The sequence below is a fragment of the Neomonachus schauinslandi genome, chromosome 10 (assembly GCF_002201575.2).
Source record: "Neomonachus schauinslandi chromosome 10, ASM220157v2, whole genome shotgun sequence".
In the NCBI taxonomy this organism is placed as follows: Eukaryota; Metazoa; Chordata; class Mammalia; order Carnivora; family Phocidae; genus Neomonachus; species Neomonachus schauinslandi.
In genome coordinates, this window is record NC_058412.1 from 114,369,332 (window position 1) to 114,383,302 (window position 13,971).

At 40.9% G+C, this 13,971-nt stretch overlaps 1 protein-coding gene across 3 annotated transcripts in view; it reads right to left on the reverse strand.

Annotated features, from left to right (window-relative positions):
- The window catches only part of NCOA6 (nuclear receptor coactivator 6), a 104,498-nt gene that overhangs the window by 25,527 nt on the left and 65,000 nt on the right, over positions 1 to 13,971 (reverse strand). For 2 of the 3 annotated variants that reach the window (XM_021689022.2, XM_021689021.2), the window contains 2 exons: positions 12,586 to 12,732; positions 1,583 to 2,696 (listed from right to left, as the gene is read on the reverse strand). In XM_021689022.2, the coding sequence (XP_021544697.2) occupies positions 1,583 to 2,696; positions 12,586 to 12,732 (1,261 nt within the window). The remainder of the gene's footprint in view (positions 1 to 1,582; positions 2,697 to 12,585; positions 12,733 to 13,971) is intronic. The other variant, XM_021689023.2, reaches the window with a different exon arrangement.

Genomic DNA, 13,971 nt, shown 5'->3' on the forward strand with positions numbered 1-13,971 from the left:
AGTTAGGAGCAGGTGCTCTTCCTATTAGACGTACTGTCTCCCTTTCCTAGAAGCCCTGATGCTATACAAGGTCCTTTTCACAATTTCTAGCCGCAAGAAGTAAGCAATCTCCCTCAGGACTCATGAAGACAGCAAGAATGCATGCTAATGGCAACTGAATAACCTTGCAATTTTATTCCTAGACTACTGGGAGGAATAAATATCCTCCCAGGATAGCAGGTTGATAGCAGTAAAGAATTTAACTTAGAAAGAGCTACTGGAAAAATTAGATAATTAAAGGTCTTATTAGGTCTGAATTCAGGAAAATATTGTTTGTTAATATACAGTTATAGACTTTTGTAAGATTCAAGAAGCAGCAAGTGCGTATGGTATATTAGAGTACAATCAAGGAAATATTGTGGGAAGGAATGGAGACAGTCGGTTTTATTTTGAACATTTACAGTTGTTTAACTAAAGCTCTCCTATTCTACAGTTCTAGCAATTTGTTTTGATTAACCCATTTTACATTCAATAGTCACTATTCCCTACTAACAAATGTCTCTGAATTCCAATTTTATGATTAAAGGCAGAAAACCCAGTTTAATCAATACTCCTTCTGGAAACATTTTATCAAAGCCAAAAATATGATTATTAACACTTAGCTTCAAGACATGACATATAAATTAATTTTCCTTCCTGCAAAAGGAAGGAAGTGAGTGCAAAAGAACTCACCTGGAGAACCTTCACTTAAAGGGTAACTGATTTAAAAGGTCCAACCAACCTAAAATGAGGTTTTAAGCTTCTAGGGATGATGGAAAGCCTTTTTTAAAAAAACAAAAACAAAATGGAGAGCCTTTAAAGGAAAGGCATTTGTATAAAAAACTATTTTCTTCTTTTTTTTTTTACAGTAGGCTCTATGCCCAGCACAGGGCCCAGCATGGAGCTTGAACTCACGACCCTGAGATCAAGACCTGAGCTGAGATTAAGAGTCGGAAGCTTAACCGACTGAGCCACCCAGGCGCCCCCAAAAATCTATTTCTATTTGAGACAGCAAGGAATCTCCATAAATTGTTTTCATCTCTAAAACACACTTGGCCTTTCTGGCTCCCCCAACAGCCACTAATAGCCTGAAGTGCTTTGTGGAGGTGCAATGTGGCAGCACTGGCTACTTTCCAGTTTCTATGTGCCACAGTCCCCCTGGGAGACATATCAGTCAACTGCAATGTATAAACCTTGTCTGAATCCTTATATGAACAAACTATAAAAAAAGAATTAAGGTAATTAGAGAAATTTGAACATTGTCTAAATATGTGAGAATATGAATGAGTTTTTCTACATGTTAATGATACTGTGTGTTCATAAAAAAAACAACCAACCATCTTTATCTTTCAGAGATACATAGAACTGAAATATTTAGTCAATTTGCTTTAAAATAATCAAAAAAGTAATGGTGAGAGGAAGGCAAGACAGACTATGAATTGATAATTGTTGAAGCAGAGGGATTTCATACTGTTCTAATTTTATATATGCTTAAAATCTTCCATCAAAAAAAGTTGTCCACATAGAAATAAATAAGATTTGAGGTGAAACTACCACAACCTACTTTAGATCTTGCTGACTATTTTTCTTCTTCCGAGGGGGTTTCTTCTTCTTCGGTTTATTTGCGTTGGTATTATTTTGCTTATTGTTTACCCCAAAATGGCCCGCAGAGATGTCACTCTGCAATAAGTTGACCAACAATGGGCTTGTTAGTGTGACATCCTTATTGACCGGGAAGCCTGGATTCTGACCACAGGACATCTGATTTCCATTGGGTGCTCCACTGAAAGGTGCATTGAAAGGCATCCCATGGCCTGAGAAGTGGTTTCCCGAGGCACTGTTTCCCTGCATGGCCTGCACGTGGGGGGGAACCATGTTGCTTTGTTGCATGCTAACATCAGGCATCTGAGACAAACTGACATCATTGTTTGCTGTAGTAGCAGGATCACCATGCTGCTGGGCCATGTGTGGGCTGGGCCCTGGTGGTCGCAAGACCTGCCCCTGAATCCCCATAACCTGAGATGGACTGTTGTTCACGGGCCCTTGCTGTGGCAGCATCTGTCCTGATATCTGTCCCGTAAACTGCACCATGTTTCCTTGCATGTTTGGAGTTGGTCCCCTCATTATCTGTGCTGGTCCCGGCATGACATTGGATTGGTTCTGAGTGTTAAACTGTTGCTTATTCCCCTGCATCTGATTGGTCATTATCTGCTCTATCATTGGGTTCTGTTGGAGTAAAACTTGCCCCTGAGGCCCCATCATCTGGTTATGTGGTGCCATCATTTGTGGGCCCTGCTGGGGAAGAATCTGCTTGGGTGGGGTCATCCTTTGGGGCGAGGGCCCAAGATTTTGGCTTTGAGGGTTCACCATCATCTGGCCCTGAGGCATAAGCTGGGCCCTTGAAAGGATCATAGGGTTCTGAGGGTTCAAGGTTCCTTGTTGCTGGACCATCTGGCCCTGGGAGGGCACAATCTGCTGGTGCATGCTCATCAGCTGAGATGGTGGGCCCTGCTGAGGCTGGCCTTGCATGTTGCCCAGGTTCACCTGAGGAACCCCAGAACTACCAGCCTGCTGGCTGTTCATGTTGCCATGAATTCCCATGAGGCTGGGCTGCATCATATTTGGTGGCCCGTGGGACACCTGCATCTGGTTTTGAGGAGGACCAGCTCCTTGACCACCTAAAAAAAGAAAAAGAAAGGACAGTTTCAGAAAGAAATAGTCTTATCTTATTGATATTAAGATACTCAAATTATTAATTGGAAAAACACCTATAACCCACATGTCCACTGACCAACAAAAACAAATATGCTGTGCTTGACATATTTTCTGTGGCTTTTCTTTCCTTTTTTTTTTAATATAGTGAGTGAGATTTATTTATTTTAGGGAGAGAGAGAGGGAAGGAGGGAGGGAGGGGCAGAGAGAGAGGGAGAAAGAATCTCAAGCAGACTCTCTGCTGAGCGTGGAACCCGATGTGGGCCTCGATCCCAGGACCCTGAGATCATGACCTAAGCTGTAATCAAGAGTCGGATGCTCAACCAACTGGGCCACCCAGGCGCCCCTTCTGTAGCTTTTCTAAGTATGGAGCTATGACTAGGGAATGATTGTTTACATTCTCAATGACCATAGGAGAGAAGGGGAAATTGTTTCTTTACTTCTGTTTGGTACCTTAAAGATAACATTTTGAAGATCAATAGTTTACTTTGTTTCAGATTAAAGACAAAGGCAGCATCTCATTATTTAAAAATGACATGTAGCTACTTTAAGGTGAAAAAAGTTAATGAAAAGCACTGTAGGCTAGTGAAATAAGCTCTGCTTTAGATGAGTCCAGGAAACAACGAATGTGATGCAATCTCTTAGGAAAATCTTGACAATGTTGAGAAGACATTTTAAAAATGCTTTCTGGAAGGGGCGCCTGGGTGGCTCAGTCGGTTAAGCGACTGCCTTCGGCTCAGGTCATGATCCTGGAGTCCCGGGATCGAGTCCCGCATCGGGCTCCCTGCTCGGCGGGGAGCCTGCTTCTCCCTCTGACCCTCCCCCCTCTCATGAGCTCTCTCTCTCTCTCATTCTGTCTCAAAATAAAATAAATAAAATCTTTAAAAATGCTTCCTGGAAAATGAATGACTCTCAACGATTATGTGTGTGATACCTGGATGCTGCACATGAAAAGAAAGAACACTTAATACTTCCTGAGGACAGGTCTTCTCTGCCCTGATGTGGTAAAAATGATTTTTTTTTTTAAAAGATTTTATTTATTTATTTGAGAGAGAGAATGAGACAGAGAGAGAGAGCATGAGATGGGGAAGGATCAGAGGGAGAAGCAGACTCCCTGCTCAGCAGGAAGCCTGCTTCTCCCTCTCCCAGCCCCCCTACTTGTGTTCCCTCTCTTGCTGTGTCGCTGTCAAATAAATAAATAAAAATCTTACCAAAAAGAAGATTTTATTTATTTGAAAGAGAGAGAGAAAGACTGAGAGAGCAGGAGCAGGGAGAAGAGAGAGAAGCAGGCTCCCGCTGAGCAGGGAGCCCGATGCGGGGCTCGATCCCAGTACCCTAAGATCATGACCCGAGCTGAAGGCAGATGCTTAACCAACTGAGCCACTCAGGTGCCCCAGGTGCCCCAGGTAAAAATTATTTAATCCTGATCTGGAAGCTGAGCCTCTGGTGGGACACAACTGACAAAAAACCCAGAAGCTGCAGACAGAGAACAGTTAACAAGGGATGTTAAAACTTCACTGACCCTCCCCTGTGGCAGTCCCTGATGGATCACATGGGACATGTCTTAGTCTTCTCGGTTATTTCTAATTTGGACAAGGACACTGTCAGCTTGCTGCACTGTTTACTTATTGTTGAGTCTTTGGAATTTTCCTATAGTTTCTTGCATTATATCCCCCTTTCTACTGAATAACCCTCTAGATAATTTTATCTTTTATTTGTCACTTTTAAGTGAGGACTAGAAAGTGGAAGCCATAATGAAGTTATGAGGCCAGTCCATACTCCAGCCAGGGAGACAGGGGACAAACTATCCCTTGTTCACATTATGCAAAGTTTTTCTGAATCCCAAAGAAGATTTTCTAAACCAGCCTTATAAACTTTTTAAAAAGATTTTTATTTTGTTTTTATTTTTTTGAGAGACAGAATGGGGGAATGGGGCAGAGGGAGGGAGAGAATCCCAAGCAGGCTCCATGCCCAGCAAGGGGCTCGATCCCACGATGCAAGTGAAATAAAGAGTTGGATGCTCAACTGACTGAGCCACCCAAGTGCCCCTAGCTTATAAACTCTTAACTTGAACTCCATGACCATTGCATATACTATACACACTGAATATACCAGTGTATAGTCATTTGATCAGTAATTATTTATTGAGGGGAGACTGAGTGGCTCAGTCGTTAAGCATCTGCCTTCAGCCTGGGTCATGATCCCAGGGTCTTGGGACCGAGCCCCACGTCGGGCTCCCTGCTCTGCGGGAAGCCTGCTTCTCCCACTGCCCCTGCTTGTGTTCCCTCTCTCGCTGTGTCGCTGTCAAATAAATAAATAAAATCTTAAAAAAAAATTATTTATTGAGTACCTAATATATACAAGACACTTTTGGTGCTAAGGTAATATCAAATAAACAAGACAGACCAAATCCCTGATTCTTTGGAGCTGGCAAGAGACAATAACACAGACAAGCATTTTTTCGGTAAGAAGTAAAAGCTCGGGGGGGGGGAAGCAAGATGGGGGAGGGATAGGAGACCTAAATTTCGTCTGGTCCCAGGAATTCAGCTACATAGGTATCAAACCATTCTGAACACCTATGAACTCAACAGGAAGTCAAAGAAAAGAATAGCAGCAACTCTCTGAACAGAAAAGCGACCACTTTCTGGAAGGTCTCTTCTGATTTGTTTAGTGTATATTTTTCTGAGGTCGTTGTTACCCTGTTAGCATTTTGTTCTCTCATTCATCTACTCTCCTCTGGACAAAATGACAAGGAGGAAAAATTCACCTCAAAAAAAAGAACAAGAGGCAGTACCGACTGCCAGGGACCTAATCAATACAGACATTAGAAAGATGTTGGAACTAGATTTCAGAATGATGATTATAAAGATACTAACTGGGCTTGAAAAAAGCATGGAAGATCTAGAGAAACCCTTTCTGGAGAAATAAAAGAACTAAAATCTAACCAGGTCAAAATCAAAAAGGCTATTAATGAGGTGCAATAAAAAATGGAGGCTCGGGGCGCCTGAGTGGTGCAGTCGTTAAGCGTCTGCCTTTGGCTCGGATCATGATCCCAGGGTCCTGGGATCAGGCCCCACATCGGGCTCCCTGCTCGGTGGGAAGCCTGCTTCTCCTTCTCCCACTCCCCCTGCTTGTGTTCCTCTCTCACTGTATCTCTGTCAAATAAATAAATAAAACCTTTTTTTTTTTAAAGACTTTATTTATTTGAGAGAGAGAATGAGATAGAGAGAGAGAGCATGAGAAGGGGGAGGGTCAGAGGGCGAAGCAGGCTCCCTGCTGAGCAGAGAGCCCGATGCGGGACTCGATCCCAGGACTCTAGGATCATGACCTGAGCTGAAGGCAGTGGTTTAACCAAATGAGCCACCCAGGCTCCCTAAATAAATAAAATCTTAAAAGAAGGGTGCCTGGGTGGCTCAGATGGTTAAGCAACTGCCTTCGGCTCAGGTCATGATCCTGGAGTCCCGGGATCAAGTCCCGCATCGGGCTCCCTGCTCAGCGAGGAGCCTACTTCTCCCTCTGACCCTCCCCTCTCTCATGTACTCTCTCTCATTCTCGCTCTCTCAAATAAATAAATAAATCTTAAAAAAAAAAAAAAGGAGGCTCTAACTGCTAGGATAAATGAGGCAGAAGAGAGAACTAGTGATATAGAAGACCAAATGATGGAGAATAAAGAAGCTGAGAAAGAGAGAGATAAACAACTACTGGATCACAAGGGCAGAATTTGAGAGATAAGTGATACCGTAAGACGAAACAACATTAGAATAATTGGGATCCCAGAAGAAGAAGAGAGGGGCAGAAGACATACTGGAACAAATTACAGCAGAGAATTTCCCTAATTTGGGGAAGGAAAACAGGCATCAAAATCCAGCAGGCACAGAGAACCCCCCCTCAAAATCAATAAAAATAGGTCAACACCCTGACATCTAATAGTAAAACTTACAAGTCTCAGAGATAATGAGAAAATCCTGAAAGTAGCTCGGGACAAAAGGTCTGTAACCTACAATGGTAGAAATATTAGATTGGAAGCAGACCTATCCACAGAGACCTGGCAGGCCAGAAGGGACTGGCAGGATATATTCAGAGCACTAAATGAGAAAAATATGCAGCCAAGAATACTATATCCAGCTAGGCTGTCACTGGAAATAGAAGGAGAGATAAAAAGCTTCCAGGACAAACAAAAACTAAAAGAATTTGCAAACACAAAACCAGCCCTACAAGAAATATTGAAAGGGGTCTCTAAGCAAAGACAGAGCCTAAAAGTAACATAGACCAGAAAGGACAATACACAGACACAGTCACCTTACAGGTAATACAGTGGCACTAAATTCATATCTTTCAATAGTTACCCTGAATGTAAATGGGCTAAATGCCCCAATCAAAAGACATAGGGTATCAGACTGGATAAAAAAACAAGACCCATCGATATGCTGTCTGCAAGAGACCCATTTTAGACCCAACGACACCTCCAGATTGAAAGTGAGGGGGTGGAAAACCCATTTACCATGCTAATGGACATCAAAAGAATGCTGGGGTGGCAATCCTTATATCAGACAAATTAGATTTTAAACCAAAGACTATAATAAGAGATGAGGAAGGGCACTATATCATACTTGAAGGGTCTATCCAACAAGAAGATCTAACAATTGTAAATATCTATGCCCCTAACATGGGAGCAGCCAATTATATAAGCCAATTAATAACAAAATCAAAGAAACACATTGACAACAATACAATAACAGTAGGGGACTTTAACACCCCCCTCATTGAAAAGGACAGATCATCTAAGCAAAAGATCAACAAGGAAATAAAAGACTTTAAATGACACGCTGGACCAAATGGACTTCACAGATATATTCAGAACATTCCATCCCAAAGCAACAGAATACACATTCTTTTTTTTTTTTTTTAAGATTTTATTTATTTATTTGAGAGAGAGAGAGATAGCGAGAGAGGGAACACAAGCAGGGGGAGTGGGAGAGGGAGAAGCAGGCTTCCCGCTGAGCAGGGAGCCCGATGCAGGGCTCGATCCCAGGACCCAGGAATCATGACCTGAGCCGAAGGCAGATGCTTAATGACTGAGCCACACAGGCACCCCAGAATACACATTCTTCTCTAGTGCCCATGGAACATTCTCCAGAATAGATCACATCCTAGGTCACAAATCAGGTCTCAACCGGTACCGAAAGACTGGGATCATTCCCTGCATATTTTTGGACCACAATGCTTTCGGACCACAGTGCTAACTAGAACTCAATCACAAGAGGAAAGTCGGAAAGAACTCAAATACATGGAGGCTAAAGAGCATCCTACTAAAGAATGAATGGGTCAACTAGGAAATTAAAGAAGAATTTAAAAAATTCATGGAAACAAATGAAAATGAAAACACAACTGTTCAAAATCTTTGGGATGCAGCAAAGGTGGTCCTAAGAGGAAAGTATATAGCAATACAAGCCTTTTTCAAGAAACAAGGTCTCAAATACACAACTAACCCTACACCTAAAGGAGCTGGAGAAAGAACTGCAAATAAAGCCTAAACCCAGCAGGAGAAGAGAAATAGTAAAGATCAGAGCAGAAATCAATGAAATAGAAACCAAAAGAACAGTAGAACAGATCAATGAAACTAGGAGCTGGTTCTCTGAAAGAATTAATAAGACTGATAAACCCCTGGCCAGACTTATCAAAAAGAAAAGAGAAATGACCCAAATAAATAAAATCATGAATGAAAGAGGAGAGATAACAATCAACACCAAAGAAATACAATTACAAGAACATATTATGAGCAACTATATGCCAGCAAATTAGATAATCTGGAAGAAATGGATGCATTCCTAGAGATATATAAACTACCAAAACTGAACCAGGAAGAAATAGAAAGCCTGAACAGACCCATAACCACTAAGGAAATTGAAGCAGTCATCAAAAATCTCCCAACAAACAAGAGCCCAGGGCCAGATGGCTTCCCAGGGGAATTCTACCAAACATTTAAAGAAGAATTAATACCTATTCTTCTGCAACTGTTCCAAAAAATAGAAATGGAAGGAAAACTTCCAAACTCATTTTATGAGGCCAGCATTACCTTGATCCCAAAATCAGACAAAGACCCCATCAAAAATGAGAATTACAGACCAATATCCCTGATGAACATGGATGAAAAAATTCTCACCAAAATAGTAGCCAAAAGAATCCAACAGTACATTAAAAGGATTATTCACCACGACCAAGTGGGATTTATTCCTGGGCTGCAAGGTGGTTCAACATCCGCAAATCAATCAATGTGATACATTAATAAAAGAAATAACAAGAACCATATGATCCTCTCAATAGATGCAGAAAAAGCATTTGACAAAGTACAGCATCCTTTTTTGATTAAAACTCTTCAGAGTGTAGGGATAGAGGGTACATACCTCAATATCATAAAAGCCATCCATGAAAAACCCACAGTGAATATCATTCTCAATGGGGAAGAACTGAGAGCTTTCCCCCTAAGGTCAGGAAAACGGCAGGGATGTCCATTATCACCGCTGCTATTCAACATAGTACTAGAAGTCCTAGCCACAGCAATCAGACACAAAAAGAAATAAAAGGCATCCGAATCGTCAAAGAAGTCAAACTCTCACTCTTTGCAGATGATATGATACTTTATGTGGAAAACCCAAAAGACTCCACCCCAAAACTGCTAGAACTCATACAGGAATTCAGTAAAGTGGCAGGATATAAAATCAGTGCACAGAAATCAGTGGCATTCCTATACACCATCAAGAAGACAGAAGAAAGAGAAATTAAGGAGTCAATCCCATTTACAATTGCACCCAAAACCGTAAGATACCTAGGAATAAATTTAACCAAAGAGGCAAAGAATCTGTACTCAGAAAACTATAAAATACTCATGAAAGAAATTGAGGAAGACACAAAGAAATGGAAAAATGTTCCATGCTCATGGATTGGAAGAACAAATATTGTGAAGATGTCAATGCTACCTAGAGCAATCTACATATTTAATGCAATCCCTATCAAAATACCATCAACTTTTTTCAAAGAAATGGAACAAATAATCCTAAAAGTTGTATGGAACCAGAAAAGACCCCGAATAGCCAGAGGAATGTTGAAAAAGAAAAGCAAAGCTGGTGGCATCCCAATTCCAGACATCAAGCTCTATTACAAAGCTATAATCATCAAGACAGTATGGTACTGGCACAAAAACAGACACATAGATCAATGGAACAGAATAGAGAGCCCAGAAATGGACCCTCAACTCTATGGTCAACTAATTTAGACAAAGCAGGAAAGAATGTCCAATGGAAAAAAGACAGTCTCTTCAACAAATGGTGTTGGGAAAATTGGACAGCCACATGCAGAAGAATGAAACTGGACCATTTCCTTACACCACACATAAAAATAGACTCAAAAGGGATGAAAGACCTAAATGTGAGACAAGAGTCCATCAAAATCCTAGAGGAGAACACAGGCAGCAACTTCTTCGACCTCAGCCTCAGCAACTTCTTCCTAAAACATCACCAAAGGCAAGGGAAGCAAGGGCAAAAATGAACTATCAGGACTTCATCAAGATAACAAGCTTTTGCACAGCAAAGAAAACAGTCAACAAAACCAAAGACAACTGACAGAATGGGAGAAGATATTTGCAAATGACGTATCAGATAAAGGGCTAGTATCCAAAATTTACAAAGAACTTACCAAACTCAACACCCAAAGAACAAATGATCCAATCAAGAAATGGGCAGAAGACATGAACAGACATTTTTCCAAAGAAGACATCCAAATGGCTAACAGACACATGGAAAAGTGCTCAACATCGCTTGCCATCAGGGAAATCCAAATCAAAACCTCAATGAGATACCACCTCACACCAGTCAGAATGGCTAAAATTAACAAGTCAGGAAACGACAGATGTTGGCGAGGATGCGGAGAAAGGGGAACCCTCCTACACTGTTGTTGGGAATGCAAGCTGGTGCAGCCACTCTGGAAAACAGTACGGAGGTTCCTCAAAAAGTTGAAAATAGAGCTACCCTACGACCCAGCAATTGCACTACTGGGTATTTACCCCAAAGATACAAATGTAGTGATCCGAAAGGGTACGTGTACCCCAATGTTTACAGCAGCAATGTCCACAAAAGCCAAACTATGGAAAGAGCCAAGATGTCCATCAACAGATGAATGGATAAAGAAGATGTGGTGTATATATATATACAATAGAATATTATGCAGTCATCAAAAAAACACGACATCTTGCCATGTGCATCGACGTGGATGGAACTAGAGGGTATTATTTATGCTAAGTGAAATAAGTCAATCAGAGAAAGACATGGATCATATGATCTCACTGATATGAGGAATTCTTAATCTCCGGAAACAAACTGAGGGTTGCTGGAGTGGTGGGGGTGGGAGGGATGGGGTGGCTGGGTGATAGACATTGGGGAGGGTATGTGCTATGGTGAGCGCTATGAATTGTGTAAGACTGATGAATCACAGACCTGTATCTCTGAAACAAATAATACATTATATGTTAAAAAAAAAAAAAAAAAAAGAAGATAGTAGGAAGGGAAAAATGAAGGGGGGGAAATCGGAGGGGGAGACGAACCACGAGAGACTATGGACTCTGAGAAACAAACTGAGGGTTCTAGAGGGGAGGGGGTTGGGGGGATGGGTTAGCCTGGTGATGGGTATTAAAGAGGGCACATATTGAATGGAGCACTGGGTGTGATACGAAAACAATGAATCATGGAACACTACATCAAAAACTAATGATGTAATGTATGGTGATTAACATAACATAATAAAAGAAAATTTAAAAAAGTAAAAGCTTACAAGAGAAATAAAGTAGGGTAAAAGAACAGAAAATGAGAGACAAGAGTAGAACTATCTTAGGATAAATGGGGAAATCTAAACAATATGTGCATGTGGAAGGCACCACATAAAAAAAAATAGCTGGTGCTTGGGTGGAAGAATTATGAATGATTTTATCACTGTTTTATAACTTCCTACAAAACTCATGAATTCACAAAACTCAGGAATGCAGTTTTGCATTAGCAGATGGGGAAAGCCAAGTAGTTTGTCCTACTCTTCTCTCACCCTTTAAGAGGTAGTTAGAACTTTCTTGTTCCTTAGTGATTCACAATTAAAGTTGGAACCACATAACTAAATTAACTCCAAGTGGGGAATGGGGAGTTCTCCAAAGAAACTAACTGTGCTACTTCAGTCCAAACTGCCTAAATGAGAAAGGGTAAGATTAGTCATGTGGTACCTAAGTAACCAGGAACACAAAGTCTGGGCATATATAACACTGCTTTTACAAATTCTTTTTAGCCATTCTGCTCCATCCTATTTCTTCTCCAAAATTTCTTCTTATATACAATACACTGTTGGCATTAAATCTATACTGATTGAAGTCTGGTCTTCAAACACCACACTGTAAACTAGAATTTAAACATTCTGCATAAACAAAGCTAACATGTACTATAGAGAGACTTAAAAAGTTGCAGTTCCCCCAAAATGCCATGTGCCTCTGTGCTTCCGTACCTATAGTTTCCTTTTCCAGAAATGTCTTTTGCCCTTTTATTAACTTGGGAGCTGGCAAACTATGGCCCATGGGCCAAATCAACACAATGCTGATCCCTGCTCAAACTCAAGTTTCATTTTCTTTCCTTAGGTGTTTTTAGGATCCCAAGACACTGTACTCTACGTTTGCTGTATCAGTTATTGCCCTGAAAGAATAATTTTGGTTTGAGATTAAGGGGAAGGACCAGGACTCACATTTATCTGTATATTTTTATTATCTATCATGGTATCTAGCACACAATGTTCAATAAATGCTGGCTGAATAAAGCACAGAAAACAAACCTGCATGCTGGACATTTTGATTTGCTTGCAGCTGGGGGGCTCCTGAATTCCCAGGGGTGGTTGCTGTGGTCGAAGGCACCTGACCTTGCATAAAGTTCGGATTGGCCTGTCCTGCTGAGAAGCCAGGTGGGAGGCGTTTAGGCATTCCTTAATAGAAAACAATGAGTAAGGCAGTTACCTAGCAAATTTATACTCTTGCTTAGATGTGGAATGAATAAGGAAGGATGAGCTGCATGAAGTCTCCACTGGCTTAGCTCTCTCTGTCACACTGGTAGGATCTTTAATAATAAGGTTGGGAAAGATGGTTAAAAAAATCAACACAATCTCTTACATGAGCATTGTCAAAATGAAAAAGAAATACTAAAAAATTTACACTTAGAACATGCCAAGGAAGAGATGGCAATCTGCTCCCTAAATGTGATCTGAGGCCACGTCACAGCAAGGTTTAGGGCTCACTTTTCACTATAATACAACAGACCCCAAAGCTTTACATACTTTAACACAGGCACCAAAGGAATATGCTAAATTCTTTCATATTCAAACAAATTGATCAGAAATACTATAAAACAAAGAGCTGGGTCCTGATATTAATGATAGATGATTTTTTTTCCATTGAAGGAAATGGATGACAATCTCTCTTGTGAAAAATTTCCCCCAGTATTGTGCTTATTTCTTGGGAAGAGATAGGAGATTAGAAACAATCCACAGGAGCTCCAAAGTGAGGCAATATTAAATTATCATCATGCCTTCCCCTTTTAAGGTTTGCTGTAATTCCGACAGTTATGGTACCAAAAGCCATGCTCTAATGGAATCTTATGAAGGTATTACTTCCTTTTATAGGAAGGTTTAATTTCAGAAAAAGGATCTGTAAGAAGGAGGATCTCAGAACCCACTCATTGTTTATAACATAGGCCTTGATGTGGCCAGATCACCTAGGTGAGCACATCATCTGCTCTATGAAAGCATCAAGACCTAAAAGCTCACTTAAAAAATTTGTACTCGCCCACTTATTTTTAAGGACCAAATTTCAATGTCCTGAAAAACACTTTGTAGACAAATATGCATTTGTCCTTTCTTTAGCAGTGACAAGTCCCCATTTGCATGCTTCCACTGTAATTAAATCAGTAATCACATTTGCAGGAGGGACTACCCAGCTTCCACTCAGGGCTAGATGCCCAGAACAGTGAAGTTTGGAGATGAAACATCCTTGCATTTTCTAAAAACTTCTTAGGATTCAAATATCATAGCCTGCAAGTCAGCAAAATTAATTACAAGAGAGTGAAAAGACTGATGAGCAACTTAATTTCACCAGAAACCATGAGAACATGCCTTTGCTATGTTGCACTAAAGATGCAAGGGTTTTTTTCTGGGTAGGCAATGGGTGTC